We start from the raw sequence: 27,949 nt of genomic DNA on the forward strand, positions 1-27,949 counted from the left end.
TATCAAAAATCTCAGAGACATGGGAAGAAAGGTTCTTTTTCTCTATCCATAGCGGGTAGTCATTGGTCTGGCCTCTTGTCCAGATGAAAGTGGCTCAGTTCTCAGCAGAAACCCAGTCTCACTGGCCCCTTCTCTGTTCTTGGGGAGTTGAGGAGAGGGGAGATTACAGAATCCACCATCATTCTCGTGCCCTCTGACTCATCCTCGGGTCACCAGGCTTCTCCTCAGGATTCTCAGAGCTTGGGGTACTGTCTTTACTATATGTTTGACATTATAGCAAGTAGAATCTATCAAATTTGGCCCGGAAAAAAATATAAAAAAAATTCTGTGAAGCTCCAGATGGCTTTATAAATTAAATTAAACTCACAACTGGCCCAGAAACTTTCCCCATTATAATTACATTATTGATCATTAACATTTAAAGGAGCTGCAAACAGAACCCTGGATATCACAATAAATTATCATCGTCTGCTGGGCAGGTTCCATGAATCAGGTACCTCTGGAGCCTTTTGAGACTGTCTGATGCTGTAATTTCAATGATGTTGTTCTGCTCTTTGGTAAGTGGGAGTGCAGCAGAGGGAGAAGCAGGGACAAGTGTGTGTGCACATACAATCTACATCATGGGCCTCTGGCCCATAAATCTACAAAAAAAAGAAAAACTGTTACAACTCCTACTAGCTCCTAAGGCATCCTGTTCCTCTGAGGCATGCTTAGTCTCCATCTTAGGGTGATGCTAGACTCCTGAGGGGCTCCTATCTTCCATTGCTCCCCAAAGGACATCCTACCTCAAGCTACCTGTATTTCTCCTGACATACCAGGCTCTGAATAACAATAACAATCTATTAAGTGCTTAATCTGTGCCTTTCACCATACCAAGTGTTTTGACTGCACTCAAGTCACGGCACTTTCAATATCGTCATTCCCCATTGTCCAGTGAAAAAGATCTGGCTAAGAGGCAGAGTCAAGATTTAAAACAGGATTTATCTGACTCCAAAATCTTTGCAACTCCTTCTCTTTAGCATAACCTTCCTGACTCTCTTGACAACTTGCTAATAGGCTACGCAGCTCAACTCAAGAAACCTTCCTCCTTAGGAAGCCTTCCCTCACTGTCCCTCCACATCCCTTCTTGGGATGGGTGCTTCTTCTCTGCTCTTTCATAGGCATCCTGATCTAACACTTGCGATAGCACTAACTGAGCTACAATGAATTTGCCTGCTGACCTGTCTCCCTGACTAGACTTTGAGGGTCATGAAAGCCAGAACACTATTTTTAACTTCTGTGTTCCTGGTATCTGGCTCAGTGGGTATTTTCCGGATGGATGGATAAATGATGGCTGGCCAGCTGGATGGATGGATGGACAGAAAGACAGATGTAAATATATGCATACACAGACGTGACCTTAAGCATACCACAATCATTTATAAGACTCAGTCTCTACTTCTGAAGAATATGAACATTCTGAAAGAAGGAAAAAATGTGACGGCCATGGGCTGATTAAAAACCAGCACTCAAAGTAAAACCAAAATTAACCCATCAAGAACTTTTATATATATATATACTTATATATATAAACTTATATATATAAACTTCTATGTATATAAAATATAAAAGTTCATATATATATATATATATATACACACACAAGAACCTTTATATATGTGTGTGTGTCCTGGGGGTTGACCCCTGAATGACAAGGAGGACTACTGCCTCTTCAAATTCTAAACAGAAGTGTCAAGAGGACCTTTGCATTGGTTGCTGAATATTCATACCCATCATTTGACATGTAAGAGTGACATCCGCAGTTACCTGCATGACCAGGACATGCCTTCACCAGAAATAAACACTGCATATTTCCCAGTGTTTAGGGCGTGATAAATCTGCACATTTCCCAGAGAAGTGAAAGGAGCAACTGGGAGCCTGGGTGACAGAGAAGGCACCGATACTACGAGAAAAAGAAAGCAACCTGTACTAAGTAGCTGACTAAGGTATGTGCCAGGATCTCTGTCAAGTAACAATGTCCCTTAAGGTATCAGATGACAGAAATGAGAAATGTGAAATCAAGAATTAGGAAACATCCCTTAAAAGTTGCCTGTGTGCTAGTAATTCTAGAGAATTATGGCAGTTACTGGGGAGAGGGTGTTCATCATAGATACCTGCTATTGTTTCCATAAGGCCCAGAAGTACATGAGAAGGAACTTGAACGCTGTCTACACTAGGGTTAACTTTGTTGACCAGGCTGGTGCTGGAAAGAAGAGCAGGAAATAAGGTTAATGTTATGGAAAGACAGAGAGAAAAACTCCCAGAAGTAAGGATATGTCTGGCCAAAACCTGAACATAGGGGTGAGCTGGAGTTCTGAGTTCAGTATGAGGCAGTCCTCAGACCATCCCTGACCTCCCCACAAGCCAAGCTGAGCTAGCTGTATGTAGGGAACTGAGAGTACTGGCTCAGGATCTCACATCTCTGCTTTTGGGAGGCTAACTCATGTAGTCAAATAGAGGCAAAATGAGTAAGATAAGTAATCCTCCACTTGGGAGTCCTCAAAGCAGAATTACACAGAGAAACTGTGGAACAATGGAAGGCATTAATTCACCCTGGGCATCAGTTCCAGTGACTCTACTGGAGGAGTGTCCTGCAGAAAAGATGGTCATGAGAAGGTACAGGCATTTCTGGGGTAGACAGATGGGGATATGGAGATAGGCATGATGGTGAGCAAGGGGTCATGTGTGCCGAGAAAGTGGATGGCCCACACACCGGAGAGGCCTTCAAGGTCCTGAAGAATTCAGCACCCACTACCATGTGGGAGCCCAAGAGACTAGCAGCAGAGCTGTGGGGAAAAGCCCTTAAGAGCAGAGAAGAGGGCAGAGGAATAGACACACTCCACAGAGACATGGAGCAGCCCAGAAGGCTTCAATGCAAGCAGAAGAGCAGAAGAGGGAGCGGATGGTAGGACAGCCAGCCAGAGGTACAGAGACGCAACAGGAGGTGTGCCTGTGCATTGGCTCACCTTCTGAAATGGAGACATTTCAGAAGACATTTAGTATCTGAATCAAGGAGAGGGGGAGGCCATCATAAGAAAATTCTTGCCAATCAGCCTGAAAGGGCCTTGAAACATCAGGATTTGGGAATTCACAAGCTCCCCCAAGACAAAGGCCTTGACCACCTTGCATACTACTGTATTCTCTGGGCCTGAGGTGCTTGGCACCCACAGCAATCAGCATTTACTATCTGTCTGGTGGGGAGATAGATGGATATGTGTCTACTCGTGGGACTGTCTGTGCTCATCAGCTGACAAGGCCCACAACATTCGGGTCACTTACCTGGTAGTATTTCAATGTTCAGGTCTCATACCAAGATACTGGTAATAGTCACATTTTATAAGTGTTGAAAACTCAGAAGTTAACATTTTAGAAAGTTTCAATTTTAAAAGAAAGTAAATCCTGAGTATATTTTAAGTGTAAACTGTATATACGAATAAAAGCATCAAGTAAAAATAAAACATGGGCAAAATACACATTAAACATACGTGAGCATTATAATATAAATTCATAAAAGATGAAGTCAACTTTAAAGTATGATTTTAAAATAATTACATTAAGCGGGGCACCTGGGTGGCTCAGTCAGTTAAACTTTCAACTCTTGATTTCAGCTCAAGTCGTGATTTCAGCTCAATTCGTGATCTCAGGGTGGTGAGGTTGAGCCCCACATTGGGCTCCACACTGGGTGTTAAGCCTGCTTAAGAGTCTGTCTCCCTCTGTACCCCACCCAACTCTCATGCAAGCATGAGCCCTCTCTCTCAAAAAACAAAAATATATAATAATAATTCCATAAAGATAAAATGTGAAGTGTGATTTTAAAAAGGAAAGCATATCTATGCATCATTGCTGAATTATATGCATCCACACTTCTCTGAAACACAAACTTGAAAGATTTGGTATCGTCAAGTCATAAGTCAACTCCAGATAACTCCCTCTGGTTCATTCATCTGCAACCGGCTTAATATTTCAGTAGATAATTTGATAAAAAGCATTTTGAAAAATGTATGACCACCCCACTCTACCACCTACCACTAGTTCCATCAACCTAGGACTAGAATTTTTGCTTTGGTTAAAAGCTGTGTTTTCTTTTTCTTTTTTTTTTTTTTTTAAAGGTTTTATTTATTTATTTGACAGAGAGAGAAAGAGATCACAAGTAAGCAGAGAGGCAGGCAGAGAGTGAAAGGGAAGCAGGCTCCCTGCTGAGCAGAGAGCACGATGCAGAGCTTGATCCCAGGACCCTGAGATCATGACCTGAGCTGAAGGCAGAGGCTTAACCCACTGACCCGCCCAGGCAACCCTAAAAGCTGTGTTTTCTATTTCAACAAAGAATGTCTAGTCTTTGTCTTCCTTTATTTAATTAAATATAGACGCAAATTTCCTGTATCAGTACCAGTACTTTTAGATATATGTTCTCCTTGTTGATAAAGTCTTTGAACTAGAGTACGAATCATTTTTGCAAAAAAAAAAAAAAAGTTAAATCAAATTTCTTCCTCTTACCATGAAATCTGTAGATGAATATTCTGTAAGTGAGCATAACTTTAACTCATTAAAAAAATCAATGCTTGATAAAACTCTTTGGACAGGATTTAACATAGAGATAATTTATTACAGAAGTAAAATATTACACCAGTAAAAAAACAAAAAACAAAAACCAGTAATTCTGGCACTTAAAAATTGAACTGTAAACCAAAAACTAAAATGTATTTCCTGAACCTTGAAAATTCCTTTGAGTTATATATGATTATGGTCATTTTATAGATGGAGAAACTGAGACCTGAGAAGGTGAGCCTCTCTGTCCCTCACTCGTCAATGGTAGAGCAAAGACTGGCATCAGATGGGCTGACCTGAAACCTGTGCACATTCCATGACCCCCTGAATCTCTGCACCCAAGGGACAGCAAAGCCCCCAGGAAAGATCTGCAGAGTTAGGGATTCAACTTGGGAAAACTATTCAGTCAGAACTCGGGCTCAGAAAATTATCTGAAACTACAGCTCTTCTAATAAGATGTCAGTGTCAGGTGGGACTTGGCAAGAGACCCAAGATACTAATGCGGTCCTCCGCAAAGTGGTTTTTCGACTGGAGTCCGTACTTTTCAAGGGTGTAAATCTGGACTTAGGTGTCCTTCACATTAACCTAGTTCTTGGCCAACTAGTGACCAGGCAGGGAGCCACTGCTGAATCAGCCACTGCTCCTGTGTGTAGGCAAGAGAGAGCGCCCAGGATTTTATCTTCTGTGTGATGACTTACTCCTTTTAGGAAGATAAAGTTGTCGAGGAAACTGGCTTCAAGCCTTTCCCTTGTGTATTCTGGATTTTTATCTCCACTGGGAGTTGGCTGGCCCACTGACACAGGCAGAGAAAGATGAGAGCTCTAACAGCATCTTAAATCACAAGGCCCCCGGGGCCTCTGTGGGCTTGGAAAAATCACTGTGCTCCCTCACGCTTTGGCATGCTTGCCTCATCAAAAATCTACCTTGTGGAAAGATAGGAGAACAGTACAAAACACTGTCTTTGGAGTCAGACTGGCCTGGCTTCAAGTAAAGATCATGTCACGGTCACTGTTGTTGCTACGGCCAAGTTACTGAATTTCTGTGTCTCATACTTCTGTACTTAAAATAAGAGTGTAACAGTAGCCATCTATCTCAAGGAAGTGAAGGGAGGGTTAAATAATATGGTGACTGTTAAGGACAAAGCCTTAAACAGAACAGATGCTCAGTAGACATCAACTGTTCTTTATTAAAATAATTATTATTATTTTGTGACTATTTCTTAGTTGGTGCCAGCTTACAGCAGTAATGGCATACCCAGATATTAAACAATCCTCATCTGATCCAGAAGATAAGCCTCAAACCCTGCTTTAGTCTCATGTTTCAATCCTCTCCTGTGCAAGAAAACAGAAGCCTGGTTTAGTCTGCATCATCTCTCCCTGTTTGCCTTCTAGCAAAGATGTGAAGACAGTTAAATGTTCATCAGACCCTGAATGATACAGAATTTGTTATATTTAGAAATTATGCTGAAATGATGAGTCACAGAGAAAATCATGGAGCAAACCTCACGGGCTCCAGAAGAGCATGCAATTTATCACTCAACAGATGTTACTATTATGAGCACCTATTGTGTGTAAAACTTAAGGTTGCACATCCTTGGGGATACAAAGAAAGCTGCTTCCTTCAAAGAGCTTAAAAACAGCAGGAGAGAGAACATGTCAACACAATACAATAGCTCTTCACAACTTGACCCTTCAGCCATCACTGCCAAGTGAGTGGGCCACAGAACAAGACCCAGGGGAGTCCAAAACCCCCTCAGGGGGCTGAGGGGCTTGATAGGACACGGAAGTGGAAATCAAGGGGTGATTTGGTCCCAAAGGCTGATTAGGAAGTGAATCACATCTTCCTTATCTTTGGGGTAAATACCCAGGAGTGCAATTGCAGGGTCATAGTGAAGTTCTATTTTTAATTTCTTGAGGAATCTCCACACTGTTCTCCAAAGAGGCTGCACCAACTTGCATTCCCACCAACAGCGTAAGAGGGTTCCCCTTTCTCTACATCCTCTCCAACACATGTTGTTTCCTGTTTTGTTAATTTTGGCCATTCTAACTGGTATAAGGTGATATCTCAATGTGGTTTTAATTTGAATCTCCCTGAGGGCTAGTGATGATGAACATTTTTTCATGTGTCTGATAGCCATTTGTATGTCTTCATTGGAGAAGTGTCTGTTCATATCTTCTGCCCATTTTTTGATATGGTTGCCTGTTTCATGTGTGTTGAGTTTGAGGAGTTCATTATAGATCCTGGATATCAACCTTTTGTCTGTACTGTCATTTGCAAATATCTTCTCCCATTCCGTGGGTTGCCTCTTTGTTTTTTTTTTTTTTTTTTTACTGTTCCTTTGCTGTGCAGAAGCTTTTGATTTTGATGAAGTCCCAAAAGTTTATTTTCGCTTTTGTTTCCTTTACCTTTGGAGACATATCTTGAAAGAAGTTGCTGTGGCTGATATCGAAGAGATTACTGCCTATGTTCTCCTCTAGGATTCTGATGGATTCCTGTCTCACGTTGAGGTCTTTTATCCATTTTGAGTTGATCTTTGTGTACAGTGTGAGAGAATGGTCGAGTTTCATTCTTCTATATATAGTTGTCCAGTTTTCCCAGCACCATTTATTGAAGAGACTGTCTTTTTTCCACTGTATATTTTTTCCTGTTTTGTCAAAGATTAATTGACCAGAAAGTTGAGAGTCCATATCTGGGCTCTCTACTCTGTTCCACTGGTCTATGTGTCTGTTTTTATGCCAGTACCATGCTGTCTTGGTGATCACAGCTTTGTAATAAAGCTTGAAATCAGGTAACGTGATGCCCCCAATTTTATTTTTGTTTTTCAACATTTCCTTAGCAATTTGGGGTTTCTTCTGATTCCATACAAATTTTTGGATTATTTGCTCCAGCTCTTTGAAGAAAACCGGTGGAATTTTGATCGGAATGGCATTGAAAGTATAGATTGCTCTAGGCAGTATAGACATTTTAACAATGTTTATTCTTTTGATCCAAGAGCATGGAATGGTCTTCCATCTTTTTGTGTCTTCTTCAATTTCTTTCATGAGTGTTCTGCAGTTCCTCAAGTACAGATCCTTTACCTCTTTTGATAGGTTTATTCCCAGGTATCTTGTGGTTTTTGGTGCTATAGTAAATGGAATCGATTCTCTAATTTCCCTTTCTGTATCTTCATTGTTAGTATATAAGAAAGCCACTGATTTCTGCACATTGACTTTGTATCCTGCCACGTTGCTGAATTGCTGTATGAGTTCTAGTAGTTTGGGGGTGGAGTCTTTTGGGTTTTCCATATAAAGAATCATGTCATCTGCAAAGAGAGAGAGTTTGACTTCTTCATTACCAATTTGGATACCTTTTATTTCTCTCTGTTGTCTGATTGCTGTTGCTAGGACTTCTAATACTATGTTGAACAAGAGTGGTGAGAGTGGGCATCCTTGTCATGTTCCTGATCTCAACTGGAAGGCTGCAAGCTTTCTCCCATTGAGGATGATATTTGCTGTAGGTCTTTCATAGATAGATTTGATGAGGTTCAGGAATGTTCCCTCTATCCCTATACTTTGAAGCGTTTTAATCAGGAACGGATGCTGGATTTTGTCAAATGCTTTTTCTGCATCAATTGAGAGGACCATGTGGTTCTTCTCTCTTCTCATATTAATTTGTTGTATCGCATTGATTGATTTGCGAATGTTGAACCATTCTTGTAGCCCAGGGATGAATCCCACCTGATCATGGTGGATAATCTTTTTAATGTGCTGGAATCACAGAGGAGCAGGATGAACACAGGTGGGTAGGCTACACAGGCCATGTTTGGGAACAGTGTGTGGAGCAGCTTGGCTGGAGAGGAAGGCTCAAGAAGACAATCCAAGAAGGTCTGCTAGAACTGCTTCTATTTCTCCTGGGGTTTCAGGCTAGGGCATAACCCTAAGTGGGGAGGCCGGAGTCCCCACCCGGGTTTGGAGTGCGGCGTCTGGCGCAATGAGAGCAGAGGCAGTCATCTGGAGCCCACAGTGGGACTCTGACCATGAGCGCGAAGTCAGATTGGAAACCCAGTGACTTTTAGTCACCACCTGCGGGCTTGGTGCTGTGGGAGGACTCCTAGTGGGCACTGGCAAATCATGCACTTAGCACTCGCCTCCAGAAGGGCGGCCAAGGCCCTTGGCCTTGTACCTGCACTCGGGAAAAAGCTCACGCACAGCTCTGGGAAAGTCCAGCACCATTTGCTCAGGTTTCTGACCCTACAGACTAAAGCACAGGCTGTTCCTGAACAGAAGTCTCCATGAGAAAACCATTCTGCCCCTAGTAAGAGATAGGCTGCTAAGTCTCCGGCACGGTGCTCAGAGTGCTCAGAGTTCAGAGTATTCGCCATTTATGTCATTCTAGTTGGGCTATAAAATTGGAGGACTGTTTATTTTGAGGCAGGGGAGAGTTTTTTACGTCCTGCTGCCCATAGAAAACTGGACCAGAGAACAATGGAGCAAGCTATTCAACTGAACAGATGATAACATATCTTCATGGGAGGGAAGAGACTTCAGAAGTAGCCATCTCCTTTTGCTGCACGGTGGACTTGCAGGATGGCTTGGGGAGGAGCTGGCTGCCTGGCAGGACACCTGGCTGTAGGAATAAGGAAGAAGCACGCCAGGGCTGGTTAAGCTTGTGGGAGCACAGTGGAGGAGGAGGAAGGGGGCCCGGATCGAGTGCGAGACATCTGTACAGGCATCCAAATGGATTTTCCCAGATATGAGGGGGAGGACTGAAAGACACCCGCGTAGCCAGAAAAAGGAGCATTTTCCAAGTGGTACTGCAAAAAGGTAAGGACAGGGAGGCAGCGTGGTGAAGCGATGCATATGAAACAAAGAAGCATAAATCCCCTTTACCTGAGCTCCCATACCAATCTCCCTCGTTGGCTCATTTCCCAGGTAGCTCCCCTCCAGATGATGGTATGAATTTTTCCCTGATAAGATCTTAAAACGCCCAGCTTGACTGCCTTTGGTAATGAAGCAAGTTGTTGTCATCATTGTTTTCCTGTCTCCTGGCACTTGTACAGTGAAAACAAATTCACTCAAGACATGAATTCGGCCATTTAACTGCCTTGAAGAACAAGGAAACTTTCAGCCTTTTGTACCTATGTGTGCCTTCCAGATGTGGTGACATAGCTAGATGCGCTGATAATCTGCCAAATGACAAGGACAATGAGTAAGGAAGGCCACTCTGGTCCTGTAGACCGTTCCAGATTTGCAGTCTGACACAACTTCTAGCTGTGCCATTTACTCATGCTAATGGCACCGCCTCTGTACCCATTAACTGACTACCACGCTAAAGGTCCATCGGAGCCATCCAGGAGGAGTTTTCTCTCTGGTAGAGGATCATCCAGGCATATCACTATGACAAAAGGGAGAGACCAAGAATTGGAGGAGAGGAGAGGAGAGGAAGAGAGATTCTCACTAGGTGGGCTTTCAGGAAAGAGAAAGTGAGCTGAACAAAACCTGGACAATGGTGATGAGAGGGAAAGCACACCAGGGAGCAGAGACACCTTGAGCAAAGGCTCAATGAGGGTCAAGCTTGGGGCAGGCTCTGGAATAGTGCTGCCAGAGTCAGGCCAGCACCTAGGGATGCAAAGGAAAAGAGTCAAGTTGGAGTCAAGTTGGAATAGCAGCTAAAAGTCAGGCTTGAAACTCACCCCCGACTCTCCTTTCCATTGCTCTCCTCTTCTCTGCTTCTCTTTTCTTCCTTTCATTCTCTTTTACTTGCTTCCTTTCTCCCCAATTAAAATCCCCTCCATCTATGCCTCCATCCATGGCTCCATCCATCCCAAACAGTGCGAATGGAGCAGACGGGGGACTAGCACAGAACTTCCACTGCTCTGAAGAAGCCAGTCAGAGATCAACTGCCCCACCCCCAGGAGGACATAGCCCACTGCCACAGAGTAAAAAGAGACACCCAAAACTCCGGCTGAAAAACTATACGCACATCTCTGGGGCACATCTGCAATCTGGAGGCTCACAGAGATGCCCTCCCACTCAGCAGATAGAATGAGAGAGTGACCTGACCTAGAAGAGATGCAGGAGATGTCCCCCAGCAAAGGCAATACAAGGAAATGATTAAGAATGTTGACTCTGGAGTCAGACATGAACAGTGATAGCAATAACAATTTCTACCTCACTGTGTTAAAAGGATTCAAGGAGAAAATGTTTGTAATGTGCTTACCAAAAAGCCCAATCCCTATGAGGGCTCAATAAATGTTAGCTTTTTATTGTTTTATTTATGACAGAGAACTAAGACCAGAAAGGACTGAAGTTCAAGCTGACCAGATCCAGAGCATTCCAGAAGGAGCTTAGTGCACTACATAGACCTCAGGCTTTGGAGTCAGAAAGACCCAAGTTGGAACCAGTTTCTAGCAGTGGTACTGTGGGCATCTTGAGGTGACTCAGCCTCCGCTCCCTCACCTGCGAGATGGGGAGGAAAGCACATCTTCATTGGTATACAAGGATATGTAAACATCCATTCTTTGGAGGGTTACTGTGAAGATTATAGCTAACAAAAGTAAAATTCCTTCATGTAGTAGATCCTTGATAATTAATAGCAAGAAACACTCAAGCCATGACTTCCAAATTTTTTACTTTGGTGCCGCTGCTGACAGGCTCCTTGAAAGAGGTATAATTTTTTGGATCCCCCATCCAGAGTTCCAAGCCCCACACCTTTCTTTTCTCACTCCTACCACCATCCACAGAACTATCTTGAATTACCCTCTTATGGTGGTCACTAGGGAGCACCAAGGCTAAATAAATAGGTCCCATGAGCATGGTGACAATGTTGGTTCCATACCAGAACGCTCCACCAATTTAAAACTTTATACAACAATGGCAATTTCTGCTTTTTTTCATTACAGTCGAGCATACTAAATTCTTCAGGAATTTTTGAATCTAAAAACACCATGACTACTCAGTCCTCTGCTGATGGCATAAACTCAGCAAGGAGAAGAGCCAAGAGAACTACTCAGACATCCCTGGGGTGGGGGGGTGGGAAGTAGAAGTAGTAATAAAAACATCACCAGCAGTAATACCTTTTTTTTTTTTTTAAGATTTTATTTATTTATTTATTTGACAGAGAGAGAGAGATCACAAGTAGGCAGAGAGTCAGGCAGAGAGAGAGTGGGAAACAGGCTCCCTGCTGAGCAGAGAGACCGATGCAGGGCTCAATCCCAGGACCCTGGGATCATGACCTGACCCCAAAGGCAAAGGCTTATGAACTGACTGAGCCACCCAAGTGCCCCTAGTAATACCTTTAATACTGAGTGCCAGGCCATGTTTGGGACACTCAGCAGACTTTTTCCACCTCTCTTGGACTACGAAACTAGGAGCCAGGAAGTGCCCAAAGTCACACAGCTAGAAAATGGCAGATCTGGGATTTGAACCTGCCTGGGCCAACCTCAGAGCCTGTGAATGCAACCGATCTGCTAACTGCTGGCACAGAGAAAAGCAAGCTGAAAGTCATCAGTGGAGACAAAGCCAACTAGCTGTGCCAGAGCTGTGGGGCTCTCACTATTGGGTCTCACAGAGAAAGGCCACTAAGCACACCCACTCGTGGGATAATCATTCAGTGTTATCCACTCACCTGTCAGGGAAGGCCTACTCCAGACCCAGCTGGGTATGTTACTCCAATGCCCTGTTCCACCTCCAGAGTCACAGGGCCGAGAGCTCTAGGTGGACAAGGAGTGCAAACTCTCTCTGTACTTCCAGTGCTAGCCACAGTGCCCAGTGAGAGAGAGCACCGAGGACAAGTTTGCAAAGTGAATGAACAAACAAATGACCCACCAGTCAATGACTGACACTTTAATTTCTCTTCTTCCCTCCTCAACTTCCCAGACTTGAGAGCTTTCCCTAGACAGAATGGGAAAGAAAAACATTAGCACCACTGAACCCAACCCCACGAGATGCTCCAAACAAGAAATGGCACCACAGAATTATTCTAATTTCCATGGATGGTCCACACTAAGAAAAGCCACTTGGTGACTATAGCTTGAGACAGTGTCTTTCTCCCTTTGTGTACATAGACAGTTTCCAGGGAAAACAGGTTTCTATAAGCAAATGCCAGTGTTGAGCTAAGTGGAAAATCTTGAACACAGTCGTATCGGCCATCACTGGGCCCTCTGATGGTTTATCTGTATAAAAGAAAGTCCTTTTATCTATAGGCACTGGATTTTATAAATTTTGTTCTAGCTAAGTTATTCTTCAGCTTATCAAACTATGCATTCCCACATCTCATCACTCTATAAATGAGACTTGGTGTCCGAGGGAAAAACCTGTGCTTAAAGGATATGGAAATCACACAGTCTCAAAGCCTCTGAGCTCAAATGTAGTCCTCTGTTCCTCCCTGTGAAAAGTGCAAAATGCAGGACTGAAAAGCTTTTAAGGCAGTAGAGAGGAGGGGCACTAAGGCAGTAGAGAGGAGGGAGTGAGTGCCTTAGGGATGGAGAGCTCTACAACTGGTAGATGGGTATCAGGGTGCAGAATACACTTGATAGTGACCCTATCTACCCAGCAGAGACCAGCCCATTTGGAGCTAATTGCATGGACAAATCAAGCTGCGCTTTCAGTGGAGGGTGGGGCAGGAGGGACTGGCTAGAGAGGGAGTGGCCTCACCCATGTGAGAGGACATGGCTCTTTGCAGAGATACCAACACTTCAAGAATCTGTCTGCTCACACCAGGTACATACAAGAATAAAGAGAGGAGAGTGAGGGAGAGCTGTAGAGAGTAGGAGAAAGGAAGAGAGAAACAGAGGAAGAGGGACAGAGAAAATGGGCAAGGAAAGCAGAGTCATGGGCTTACTTTTATTTATTGCATACTAATACAGTGCTTACTATGTACCAGGTACTATTCTAAGCACTTTACATACACTAACTTACTTAATCCTAATGATTAGCTTCATTTCCAGAAGAGGGAAGCTAAGGCAATGACTTGAGAGCATAGGGCCAGCAAGTGGAAGGACCGGGACTTGAACCCAGGAAGCCAGGTACCAGTCCATGCCCTTACCCACCCTACATGAGGAAAGTCTTCGACCCTCTTGTAATGGGCCTCTTGGTCCAAGGGCGCAAGCATGCCATGAGACAGCCCTAAAAACAGTTAGTTCAGTTAGTTAGTTAAGGAATGTTTGGATCTCTTAAGCAACTATGTACTCTTACAACATGAGCTATTTCCTTGTGAGTGAATATAAAGCAGGGAGACAGTAAAGGGAATGGTTCTCCTTTGGGCTACAAAAGGAAAAGTACAGCCCACAGATCAAATAAAAGCAGAATAACAGCCAAGACTAAGCCAATATAGTCTCACTATAGTCTCACTATGTCACCAGGCTAGAAGGAACAAGACGCTTAAGTGAGATCTTAACAGAAAAGTAGTTTTGGGTATAATTTGTTATTTGAACCATGAATGCTGGTCAAATGAGCCACTAGGATAACTGGCATGAGATGGACTCAAAAACCGGCAGCCACATGATTGCTAGTCCCTCCTGACTCTCGGTTCCTGTTTTCCAGCCATCTCCTTGTCCATGGTAGGGATACTGGCTCAGAGCTCCCACTTAGTCTGCAGCTTTACTTGCCTCATCTTCCCTCTCCTGCCCCAGTTCTCTGCCCAGTCCACCAGGTGGCTGGATTTATTTTTTTCTACACATGTCTGATCGTGGACGTGGCTGAACTGATTTTCTCTGAAGAGGCCGCTCAGCTTCACATAAGCCCACCATAACAGATTCTCAGGCCCAGGCCATCAGGAACTCCCTGCCATGAAGAGTGGGAATCACACTGCTGAGAAAACTGAGGTGTTCTCATCAGTTCTTCCTGTGAAGAACCTCCATAAAAAGTGTACCACACTCAGACCATGATGGTTTGGGGTGAGAGTGGCCTGGGCAAAGCCCCTGGTGTCATCCGTCCTCTTGTGAGCCAGATGCCACAGAAAGCAAACTCAGGACAACACTGATTTACTGTGTTCCCATTCTAGTCTAGCTGTGGGCTTTTCTTTCGCTCATTCCTTTCTGACCCTACTTCTGAAAATCCTTCCCCTGTTCACCTCCTCACCCCCCTCCTCACCCTGCAGGAATTGTTCCTGTCTTTGTTCCCTAGCTGCGTGTCCTTTTGGTTAGACTGTTGTGTCCTGATGGCATCCTCGTGGTGCTCTCGTCTTCCTGCGATCACAGATGATATCTCGTGCTTCAAAAGCACAGTGGAAAAACTCCTTTGCTACACACTGAATTTCCAAAGCCTACCACGAGGATAGAAAAGTGCCCATATAAAGATAAATAATCTGAGTTTCAGCTGTTAGTTGCTGCCAGCTTTCTGGAATCCATACACTATAAAGTCTGTCTGTAAATTAATATCGTGTTTGAAGCTGGGTTGTTTTATTATGGGGGAAGAACTGCAGCTATAAAAATTAACACATGTCTAATCAGAAGAAGACTCAAGAGAGCCCCCTTGTTTTAGTTGTGACCACTGCCTTCCTCTGAGGTAGAGAAGAGAGAGAGGAAATGGCCCCCATTGTGTTCTGCCTCAGCATTCCTTCCCCCCCAGCCCCACTGCTGAATCTATTGTGCCGACTTATCTGGAGTCCTTCCAGAGCAGTTACAGCACAAGGAGCCACAGGGTGAGCCAAATGGTCTTGTGCTAGTTCAGGAGCAGACGTCCCCCCTTCTAATCAGACTGAGTTTCTCCAGAGTAGATCCCTTCAGCACCCAGAGAAGGCTGGCTGTCAAAAAACAAAACTGACTGTCTCCCTTTCCCACACCCCATCCCTCTGAGGGGCCTCGGCTCCCAGAAAGCTGGCCATTACTAAAACACCCACATGGGTTTCTGTAGCTTGCTCTACTCTGCTGTGAGTCAAAAAGGGCACAGCAAATCCTGTCACCTGCTGGCCTGGTGAGTCTCACCCTAGGCTGAGGAGGATCCACAGCACTCATCTTAGAAGGAAAGACCACAGTGCTTGCTATGGGTCCAATAATGCTACCAAAAAGGCTTCATTGTCACTAATGTCTGAGGACTGGTATCATCAGGGGTTGCCGCGTGGCCACATAAAACTTTGATAGTGTCTTCACACATGACCTGGCTGCTGCCTTGAGTTCCCAGAAACTGGAAATAAGAACATGCTGCAATTTGCACTGAGAATGTTTTAAAACGTGTTTTAAAAAATAGTGTTTTACACTATTCTTATAATGAAAAGGAAATGTTTTTACATTTCCTCATAATCATTGCTCATGTCCCCTTAATGCCACTGCACATGTCCCCACAATACCAATGAGGCAAATGGGATGAAAATTGGCATATTATGCTCCTCTATCTGATTCAGAGGAAAAGTCAGACCCTTTGAAGAATTCCCAGGGTGTCTGCTCCAGTCCGTGGATGCAGGGCCGAAGAACAGAGCTACCAAAAACTTTCAATGGCTTCCTCCCATCTCAGGGGGGAAATAGAGTTTGAGTAAAAATGTCAACTTCATTCCCATAAATTTTACTTAAATATTGTCTAATACCCATTTCCACTAACCAAGACTCAAAATCAACTAAACACGTGGCCAAATGGCAGCAAATATCTGCAGGGAAAGGCTGTTCGGCTGCAGCAGCCCAAGCCAACTTGCCGGACAGAGCAGAACAAGGAAGACTCCCCGCATGAACAGAAGTGCGTCTCATGTACCACGTACCACTTACCACGTGGGCGGAGGGGAGCCAGGCCCCAGGGAGGGCACATGCTATCTGAGACTCTTTCCTGCCCAACATCATTCTTCTTTCTTTTTACCTGGCTCGTTTTGCCACTAAGTCCACAGAGGAACATGGTTGCCCACCTCTCCCAAGATCATTTGTTAACTCCTGGTAAATAAAGAAACTGCCTCTGTCCATCAGTCTCAAAGGCCCAGGTGAGGGGACTGATAGGCCAGTTTAAGTCAGGGTTCTCTGCCCAGCCCCATAAGGGATATCCAGAAGGGGTGAGGTCACGCAATACCAAACGGCCAGCCGAGGTCTGTCTTATAACCGGGACATCAGGACAGCACAGTGTGAAGGGAGGAAGGCAGCAAGGAGAAGCCGCCGCACGAGGGACATGGCGTGTCAGTGCTCTAGCAGGCCACAAGAGGTTCTATGCACCCAAGCCGACCCCACAGAAGCCCAGTGGGGAAATACTCAGTTTTAACCTGCCCTCTAGAAACACTGCAAGCCCTTTCCTTAGCCAGTACAGGAAAAGAGAGGGAAACACTTCTACAAACTCACTTAATCCTAAAGACAACAGGCTGTTTCATGAATGAGACCGAAGCTCACAGTAGTTGCATATGTGGCCCAAGGTCACATGGCTAGGAAACAGAGGAGCAAATTTCAAACCCAAGTGGGACTCCAGAACCCCATTCCTGCTCCACTCATGACTCACGCTGCCTTGAAACTGAACTCTGCCCAAGATAAGTGCCGAGCACTGGTGCAGCCAGTCCTGGGAGGCCTCTGAGCACAGTGCCACCTCACCCGGCGTCCTCAGGCCAGAAGGGTCCCCCCCGGGGACCTAAGCGCTGCTCTGCCCTAGCATCAGGCCATGCCCCAGGTAAAACAGCGCGGCCCCTAGCTTCTTGGAGGTCCTCTACTGTTCAAGTGCTACCAATGCCATTTTCCTGTTTGCGTTTTGTTTTTGTTTTTGTTTTGTTTTTACAGTTCGTTGCTCATCCTAACTGTCAGCAGCAATTGCTTACCATGTGGTATGAAAATCTCTCAGGCTTACGTCAACAGTCTATCGCTGTGAAATTCCTGGCTGTCTTTGGAGTCTCCCTAGGCCTCCCTTTTCTCGCCATAGCCTATTGGATTGCTCCGTGCAGCAAGGTACAGACTGCTTAAGGTGCATGTCGTCTGCGGTGACTGCTTCTCTCTCCTTAGCATGACCTGGAGACCACTGGCTCAGAGCAATGGCTGAGCGTTTCCCGTGTCCAGAGAAAAGAGTTTTGAGATACTTAACAAAAGTAGGAAACCACACAGACCTGCTTTTTTCCATTATTTCTCTAAGACAGAGAGAAGTGATAATCTGGGACGTTTAAGATACATGAGGCATAACTGATCAGTAAAGGAAGAGAGAGGAAATACGGGCACTTTTGCTCCTCTGATTATGCCATAACCCAGACATGTCCTCTACACTCACAGTAATCACCACAATAATGATCACAGGAATAGGCGACATTATTGAGCACTTTCTTTTGGCTAACCCCTTTTCAGGGAAGATCTGATTTCACTCCCCCAATTACATTATGACGCATATACTTTATGAAGTAGGTTCAGAAAAGAGAAATAGCTAACAGACCGAGAGTCAAATGCAGCTCATGCTGGGCTCTGCAGCCCCATCTCCACATCGTCCCAGTTTCCCTGGCTTCCTTGATTAGGCTCTGGCCCACATGGGCAGCTAATTGGGTCGCAAGAAGGAAAAGACAAAGGAAAGAGAGGGAGAGCTGGAAAGGTGCAGAGCTGGGCTCTTTTCTCACAGGGAAGGGGAGTGTCTGTTGCCCGCTGGTAACAGAGGGAATGGAACTTTCCCCACTTCCCGTTCCACCATCCCTACAGCCCAGCCCACATTTCTGTGGCCACAGAAAGCCACAGCACTCTCTCCAGCTTCAGGCAAGAGTTAGCAACTACAGGACAAAATCATGGAGAAATGATTCCACAGGGAATCTGATCAGCTAATGTGGTTAACAAAAATAGAACCTCTTGCCAACTCCAGTAAGAGGGAACTCATGCCAGCATGATGGGCCCAAGACCTGAGGGCTGCTGACGAGGCCACCTTACCAGATACGCAGTGAATTCACTGCCTTCGAGTAAGATGTGTACCATAGAGACAGATTAGGACTCAGACTCCTTCTGTAAAATGGGTCTTAAAAAGTCCTCAAACTGAGTATTTGTGGTGTTCAACTTTACATCTACTGAAGATTTTGTTTCTTTGACAGTCTGCCATGCCATGGATTTCTAAATCAGAATTCCCCAAATGATACACATGTAAATGACGGCAATTTTTTCTGTCTTTCATTATGAGCTGAAGAAAGTACAGTGAGTAAAACAAGCCTAACCAGATTTAAAGCTGGGTTAGAGCAGGTCACTGGTTCTAGGCACAGGGTTTCACACTGGAAATACATCCTTGACTTCATCCAAAGTCTCAATGGATAGGGACACTCACCTCCATACTCTAGGAGCCCCAAACTACTTTTAGGACAGTCACTCATTAAAATAATAGCCACTTGGTAGAGAAAACAATGACAATCCTCACTTTTGTTTTTAAAAACCAAATGTGACAGCTACCAGAAAAGTGGGACTAGCCAATACCAGCAAATTGGTTTACCTCCGCCTGCCTGGTCACCTAGGGAAATATTCAGGAAGAAATGATATTCCAGTTGTTGACTAAATTTTTTCAGATTTTCAGTCGGTCTAAGAAGAATCATCTTGGCCACTATCATGCAGATGTGATGGCACCCCCCCCAAAAAAATTGCATGGGAGGGGGAGGGAGGACTTTCTTAGGGTCCAGTAAATCCAGGAGACTAATACCACCATGAAACATAGGGGTTACACTGACAGTGGTCTTTTAGAACATTCTGGAAGAAATGTTTCAAGAAAATTTAGCCCAATGGCTGAGACTTCCTCTCCTCTGTTCAGATATATGTCTTTTTGACATTTGGTGCTCGCGGAGCTCCCAGTAAGACTAAGAAAAGAACACTAGAGATAAATATGGGCTGACCATTAAGCCGCTTGTGCCTTCTGGGTACTTTCTAGGCTGCAAGTCTGAGTTCAACATATTGGAGGGGGTGTCCACATTGGAATGACAAGTCTTAGTCTATGGCATGAGATCATTCTTGGTGGCACTGCTTATTCTAAGGGAAGATTCCCTCATTAAGGAGGGAAACTTTAGTTGTCAAAGTTGCTCTGAAGCAGTCACAGGACAGATAAAACAGCCAAGATATTTTTAGTCTTTCCTTTCACCACTACAAAAGAAATCTTTTCAAGTTTGGCAAAGATATTATATACTGGGGATTATAAAGGGTCATATCTTCCATGTAAAGAAACTAGCCCTCTCCAAAGGCTCCTGAGGTCCAGAATATAAGGTCCTCTCAAGGAAAGGGGCACAGTGGAGAAATCTGTTAATGTGCTAGCCTCCCTTCTCCCAAGGGATCACTTTATACCTGTGTAATACATCTATGAAAAAGCCAGTGTCATCCCAGGAACTTCATATTCTAACCACCTTATGACACCTGCCTCAAAGAAAGTAGAACTTTATATTCTTTTCTTAATGTTTTCATAAAAACATCATCAACCAGCTAACATCCAACAATGTCTAACAAATGTTGAAGTTTCTGATTCCAACTTAATGGTCCACTTATTGAATAGTTATTCTCCTGATTTAGGGACACCTAGAAACACCAAAATTACTTGATCAGCCTGAAAAAATGATGTCATTTATTTCCCATTGAATCCCCATAGCTGTCAATTCTACTTTTATTTAAATTTCTGAGGGTCCCTGAGAAAGACAGCTAAATAAGGAGAGGATAAGGTCAAGGATGTCAACAGAAGCTGACAGATTACTAATACGGTGGCTGAAGAGGGTAACCAAGTCATAGATGTGTACATAAGATAACAAAGGCTGGTCTGGCTCTTGGAACAGGCCTGTCAAGGTCAATAAAGTGAACAGTGATATTTTTCTATTATTTCTCAACATGGCTGAGGTCATGCAGCCCACTGGGAAGCTGGTGAGTTCTCTCCTGATGGCTGCTATCAGGTAGATCTTTACCCATGGAGCTCTTTATCCTCTCAAGGAGAGCTCTGATGTCAAAGGACCTTTATGGCTCAATGCCCTTTTGCACCCTTTGTTATTCCATTCTGATTCATACTTTAGGTAGTTTGCCTATTAAAATCTGAGACCTGAAAGAGTTAACAGCAATCCTTATGGGCTCAAATGGGGTCTCTACAGTGGGTTGGATCAAGGAGGAAGTCAGCATGGTAAACATATTGAGCAACAACACAAACTCTAATTGTAAAGGTGTGAGAGGTGAAACTGATTTCCTCCATGACGTTAACCCTGATGGCTCAATTATCCTTATAACTCAGTCCCAGAACTCAGGCAGGGAGAGCTGTAAATAGCTTCAGCCTACTACCTAGTATCTTTGCAGGGTACAAGCCCTCAGTCCATATACTACCACATAACTCTCAGATGAAGAATGCCAAAGTGTCAGTTACCACACCCCAGCCCCTAAGCTCTGTGCCAAACAAAACACCTCATGAGGAGGTAGAGGAGCTCTGCAGCTTTGGAAGATCTCTGCTTTGCCTTGTCAGAGTTGAAATGGTTTGAAACAAGGGTCACGCCATGCGATCCAAGGCCGACCAGGAGAAGACAATGCCTCCAAAGGCCTGTGTGTCCCCCTCATCTGCTTCTACCAGAGAGCACAGATTAAATACAATCATGCTGTAATTTTTGAAGCATGGTCATGGAGGGGAAATTCATGCCAGGAAATAGAGCATATTTTGCTCTTATGTTAACAAAAGTATCTGCCCTCAAATCCAAAAGGAAAGTCCATCACCTGCCACCCTGCTGGGACAGCAGTTAAGAGTACTAGAAGGCTGATTGCTTCTATCCGAGCCCAGTCTAAGCCCTGTGACATTCTCTCCCCAACTCTCCATCGATTTCCTAGCACAGGTGATGGCCGGCATCTCTCTCCACCAGAAAATCAGCAACTTTGAAAGGAAGGACCAACTCTGCTGGCTTATTTATTCTATCCCCTTCAGGGCCCAGGATCATGGTGCATACAGACAGCACCCCAAAGGCTCACAGCAGAAGTGCATTAGGACTCTGTGAAGCTCCAACTTTCCAGAGTCTTGCCTATTAGCTTTAAAAGAGCCAGGTGGGTTTATGTTCCCCCTTAGGAGTATTGCCTGAGGCTCTCTGGTGCCACATAGTAAGTGCTTCTTGTGTGCCAGGAGCTGCTCTGTTTTGTGCATATTATTCATTTCTTTGATCAACCCTACATGAAAAGTTATATTTTATCCCCATTTTACAGATGAAGAAACTAAGACATAAAGGGATTAAATGCCACAAACTATGGAGCTGTTATTTAAACCTAAGATCTCTAGCTCAAGAGACCGGACCTTAACCATTGTACAAGCATGTGTGCATGTGCACACGCATACATACACATGCATGCATGCACACCTGCTCTTCTACCCTTTCTAATCCATCAGCAGCATTATAACCCTCAATGCTGAATCTAAGCATCTTAACTGCTGACTATTTCACTTTGCAAAGGACTTGGTTCAGAAATTTAGAGGTGGCAGGACTTTTCCAGAAAGGAGGAGTCGAAAACAAGACTGACAAACTGTATTCTCTTCTGAGAAACCCTACCTTCAAGTGTTCACTATCACTTAGCACCTCTTCAGCCCATGGGACAAAGGATGGATTCCCATGGCAATGTGAGAACGCCCAGATTAGAGACACCCAAGGAACATCCTCCTGCCTTACCCAAAGAAAGGAATATCGCTGAGCCCTGCATTAGACATTTCGAGTAAGAATTTTACAGGAAGCATACAGTGAAACCTACCCCTAATTTAACCAGGATCTCTAACATTTAAGAACCACTCTGGCCTTGATGATGTGCATGTTTTTTTCTTGGAGCACCTGATCCAAAGTTTGCCTCCGTTCCACTTTCCAACTTCTACACTGAGCCCTTCCTCGAGGCCACTGGCACCTGGTGGCAAGTGAGGGTGGCATCTAGGGATAAGAGACTGCGGAGACAGGGTGGAAATACTCTCTGGGTGCTCTCCTGCAGATAACGACCTACCTCGCAGGCATGCAGCCACCAGGTCTCCACTTAGAAGCTTACACTTGTGGTAAGGGCTAAGAGCCCAGCAGCAGGGAACACAGAGGTGTGCTAACCAGTGTAAGGTCACCTCTGATCTATTTGTTTGCAGCTAATTCAAGAGAACTACTTAGTTGCTCTCATATTCACATATTTCCCAGGAGGTTTGGGGTGAGCTAGACACTGAGGTACTACAAGCCTGCATTTCTAGATAACCAGTTCTCTGCTCATATGGTCCAAGGAATGACAGAAGTGCTTTAGCCCATTGTCCAGACTCATCAGTTTTGCACTCATGAGCAAAAAGCAGAGCAGGCCAAGGTCTACATCTCACTAAGCTCTACTGTCTTTTTTTACACTGAACGTTATTCCTTGACCCAGCTTTAATGATTCCCCAGCTAAGAGCTGCTGGCATATATTGGCTGACTTTTCTCCTTTCTTTTAGCTTACCTGGTAGCCTTGTAAAAGAAGGAAGTTTTCCCCAGGTGTAATTTGTTTCAAAAATTATTTTTGTGAGACAAAAAGGAAATATCAACCCCCCCCCAAAAAAAAGGAAAATAAAAGAAAGAAATCCATTGAAATGATTTGATCTCAAATGAACTTTGTCCAAGTTTGACCAATTAAAAAGAAGTCTTGGAACACTACATCAAAAACTAATGACATACTGCATGGTGACTAACCTAACATAATAAAAAATAATGATTAAAAAAAAAAAAACAAAGGAGTCTTCAAGCCCAGAAGAAGAGGAAGAAAGGTGTACTACTACCTAACCTCGCTTTCCTCCCTATGGCCCAGATCAAGTGGGAACTGAACCCAGGGTCACTTTCCACAGGACCATAGGGCCTTATCAGGGTTTTGTGGTACATTTGCAGTCGTTACAGTAATTTTTACAGACTCCACTTCTGCCAGACATTAACAACTTGAAGGAAGTAACAAAGAGAACAGTAAATGCCTCAAACCACATCTTCTGGGGAATCCCAAGGCCAGCTCAGGTTCAACTGCGTGCAGCCTCCTGCATCAGGAGCCTCCTGTGGGTGAGGAGGAGGAGCAGTGTCCCCGTATCCTCACCCAGTTGTCATCAGAAGATACCACGTAGAGCCCACTGATAAAGGACAGGAAACCTGGCCACCAGTCCCTTTAGATTTGGGTCCATCTCCATGGTCCCCAGCTTTTTCTGACAATTGTGGGACTCTGCTGGGAAACACAAGATCTGACATTCCTTTTCTTCTGCTCAGCCTTCCCGACTCCCCAACCCATGGTCAGTTCCACCTTCCCTCGCCTCTCACCACTACCCCAACTAGGACACGGTGACAAGACAGGAAGCAGGGACTATTTCAGGATGTCTCCTAGGTACAGCAGCAACCTGGCTGGGAAATGGGGCTTCAAGATTCAAACGCAGTCATCTAAAATGTTGAAAAATTCAAACAGTTTGATATATAAATCAAAATGATACATGGTTGAATTCAGTTTTCTTACTTAATTTATGTGAGATGTTTTATTTGTCCTTACATTTGACCTGTGCATTCTGAATTTAATGTATCTACCTATGGCCAGAATTAATCTATGATCCAATTTTGTAGATAATGAAGTCAAACATCACAAAGAAGGGCCATTTATAAAATGTCTGTAGGCTCCATGGTTTTAGGTAACTAGAATTTCAGGTTTTTGGGCACTAGCTTTAGTGTCATATGGCATCTAACAATGCAAATGAACTGAAATAAGTCTTTTCCAGCATAGTAGGGATTCCTAATGTCTAGACCTGAGATATTCGGTTTTTTAAAAATATATATATGTATATATATATATATATATATATATATATATCACTTTTTTAATTTCAATAGGTTCTACAGTATCAGAATCATAATAAACCATGTTACACTAACAATCAGTATAATTAAAGTGGATGATTACCATGCTGAAGCATATTCAAAGAACATTATCAAGCCATTGGACTTATAAATATTACATTGAATACAGTCATAATTAGGGAACTTTTACCTGCAAAAATCCCTGTAAATTGATCACCTACTGAACCAATACTCTATCTCCCAGATGATATTTCACTCTAGGACTCCTGAATGAGGCCAAATGTAAACATCAATTAACCAGACAGTAGCTACAGGTGAACATCTGCTCTAGAGAAGGACATTTTCTGGGCTTCAGAAAAGGTTTCCCTCTTTGCTCTCTTCTGATTAGTGTACCAGGGTGAGGGGTAGGATTTGGTGCCTAGGTGCAAGTGATAGCTGTGTCCTAGAAGGGACTCATATGAGCTCATTAGCAGGGGTCAAAAGACTCACTGGATGGCCCACAGTTTAGTCCTCAAAGACCAAGGTAGTCTTGGGATGGCACACCAGGGCCAAAGAAGATATGGCCAATACTTGCTCCCTAATGGAGCATCTTCTGGATCATTTCAGGCTCACATAGAACAACCACACAACTCAATTATGCACCAGAGCCACAAGGGAAACCTCAGTAAGTTTTAGAGTAGTATCAAAGAGGCTATGATATACACACATGCAGCAATGAAAAAGGAATTTTTCAAAATATGAGGAAAAAGTCCTCTACATCTGGACATTAACCTGTGATTTAAAAATGAAATCCAAAGGGAAACTGTAAAATATTGATAACTGAATATCATTGAACATATCACCTGTCAAAATTTCTTGGAATATGGCTAAAGCAGAGGGAACTGTAAAGCTTTAATTTACCAACATATAAGAAATAGTGAAAACACATCATAGAAAAAACAAAACTCAGAAAAATGGACCAAAGAGCAATAGAGCATAGTCAACATATTTTTTTTTAATTCTGAACTCTACTGAGACTATTCTTTTTCCAGATGTGAATGGCCTAAGACACTTATCACATGGCTGGGAAAAGTTGTGCAGGTCAAAGCACGGTAATACATCAGTGTATTCTACTCTTGTTTATACCACTCCCACGAAATTCCTAAATGGGAATAACTGAATTCAACAGGAGATGTATCTGGTTAAGGAGCCACTCAAATGAAAGGGCAAGAGAACAGGTTGTCTGAGTTCAGTTAGCAGCTTCTGTCCGTGATGGAGGATTCTCTCGTCAAACTTTGGCAAAGCATTTTAAAGAGAGACCTGTCCCCACCTACAGATGCCAGTTTAATATGTCTTCTACATATTTTGTTTCCAGCTAGGAAGAACCCTGAGGAGCCCCTTCATGAAATTTGTTGCCCATGCAGTTTCTTTTACAATCTTTTTGGGATTGCTAGTTGTGAATGCATCAGACCGCTTTGAAGGCGTTAAAAACCTGCCCAACGAAACCTTCACAGACCACCCGAAACAGATCTTCAGAGTGAAAACCACACAATTCTCCTGGACAGAAATGCTCATCATGAAGTGGGTCTTAGGTAAGCACTCTGTCCTTTATTCTCTCCTCCCCTACTAATAATAGGACATAATTAAACTCTGACTTCTGAACCTCTCCATCTCCTCTCGAGTGCACTCTGGCAGTCAAAATGGTGAGCGGATGACCAACAGAGAAGGCAGAGTCAGCTTCTGTATATGCTGGTGTATCAGATGCACGAGCCTTTAACAGGAATCCCAATATTGGAAGGAGATGTTTGGAGGAAATTTGCTATGTGCTTTTCATTATACATGTACTGAAAAATGTTTGTAAGGCAGCCTTGCATGGGAAAACATATTTTGATCATTTAACTACAGTCCAGCAGAGGCCTTAGGAAATCAAGGTCTGCTTCCAGAAAAGAGTATAAAATTGCATATTTTAAATGATATTTTTTATCACTGAATACTAATGTACAGTAGAATGTAGATAATAAACAGAAATCTAAGAAGCTAGGGGAGCTACACTTTCTCATTATTTGTGTTAATGAACACCATGAAGCTGTGACATTCCTTTTTGTGGTAATGCTCTGTGCTGCGAAGGTCTGCCACTAGAAGTGCCAAGGAAGTTTTCCCAATTTCCCCACTGTCTAGCTAAGAAAGAACATCTCTCTTTTATCCACTTTATAAGAACTATTATGAAGAGGAACAAACAAGACAAACTAAAATGGTAAAAGCTAAAACTGTACAGGCAAAATGGGATACAGGCTTTTCTAAAACTAAAACCTGCAAAACTATTTGGTAGGGAAAAAATCAGACTTGGTGGGAAAAAAAAATGAAAAACTGTGTAAGTTAACATTGGTGACACTGCACATAACTAAAACCTGATCAATAGATTATAGTATGTACACCAAAAAGATATGAATGTGATGAGAATGTTTTAAACAAAACAAAACTGAAAAGAGAACTGAAAAATGTTATCTCTGGAGTATCAAGATGTACTCTACTAATTAAACTGCCCTAATGGTACGTACCCCAGATTTTGCTTTCTTCACAAAAATTCAATAATGGTATAATTTTCACTAGGTTTATGTTAATAAACACTGAGCACTGAGTCAAAATGTACACAGGGTCACAGTGTCTGTGCCTTCAAGCAACAAAATCACAAAAGAACAAGTACTTGAAAATGGCCCAACACATGGCCCACTGCAGTTACATGAGAGAGCCTAAGAGAGCCACAATGGTTGAACCATGTGAGAACATCCTAGATGCCCAAGCTGACAACAAGGGGGCCTATGGTTTCTGAGGTGGGTCTCTAAATAGGAAGAGGGAGATGAGAAGAGTGGTTTGATCCAAAGGAAAGAAGCAGGAGAGCATGCTTCCCACAGGCTTTTCATCAACCAGCCAGTCTCTGACCAGAGGCTCACTTAGGAGAGTCACTGGCACTAAAGTTATAAGGAGACATTAAAGCCTGTGGCGGAGTGACTTCTGGTGGCCTTTCACAGTTCAGGATCTATCCTAATCCTAACACTGCAGGGGATGGAAAGTTTCTACAGCCCCAAATCCATATGTGAAAACGCTAACCCCGATGTGACAGTATTAGGAGGTAGGTCCTATGGGGTCATGAGGACAGAATGCTCATGAACGGGATACATGCCCTTATAGAAGAGCCTTGGGGAGAACTCATGCATGAACGCACGCGCGCTCTCTCTCTCTCTTTCTCTTGGCCATGTGAGGGTACAACAAGCAGTCTGTAACCCACAAGAGGGCTCTCACCAGAACCCAAATATGCTGGCATCCTCATGTCAGACCTCCAACCTCCAAAACCGTGAGAAATAAATTTCTCTTGTCTACAAGCCACTCAGCCTGTGGTATTTTATTAGAGCAGCCCAAACTGACTACGACACAGATTAAAACAAAACAAAACAGAACAGAACACCCATAACTCACACATTAGGCTTATGGATAAAAACGTAAGAATATTTATGGCCCCGGGATGCATGGGTGGCTTAGTTGGTTAAGCAGCTGCCTTCGGCTCAGGTCATGATCCCAGGGTCCTGGGATCGTCCCACATCGGGCTCCTTGCTCAGCAGGGAGTCTGCTTCTCCCTCTGCCTCTCCCTCCTCTTTGTCTGCCTGTGCTCGCTCGCTTTCTCTCCCTCTGTCTCTGACAAATAAATAAATAAAATCTTTAAAAAAAAAAAAAAAGAATATTTATGGCCCCATCACTCACCCAC

At 43.7% G+C, this 27,949-nt stretch overlaps 1 protein-coding gene across 1 annotated transcript in view; it reads left to right on the plus strand.

Moving 5' to 3' along the window:
- Window positions 1–27,949, plus strand: part of TRPC7 (transient receptor potential cation channel subfamily C member 7) — a 148,017-nt gene that overhangs the window by 73,306 nt on the left and 46,762 nt on the right. The window contains exons 4-5 of the mRNA XM_044227302.1: window positions 17,240–17,404; window positions 25,565–25,781. Coding sequence (XP_044083237.1) covers window positions 17,240–17,404; window positions 25,565–25,781 — 382 coding nt within the window. The remainder of the gene's footprint in view (window positions 1–17,239; window positions 17,405–25,564; window positions 25,782–27,949) is intronic.

The sequence above is a fragment of the Neovison vison genome, chromosome 1 (assembly GCF_020171115.1).
Source record: "Neovison vison isolate M4711 chromosome 1, ASM_NN_V1, whole genome shotgun sequence".
NCBI lineage: Eukaryota > Metazoa > Chordata > Mammalia > Carnivora > Mustelidae > Neogale > Neogale vison.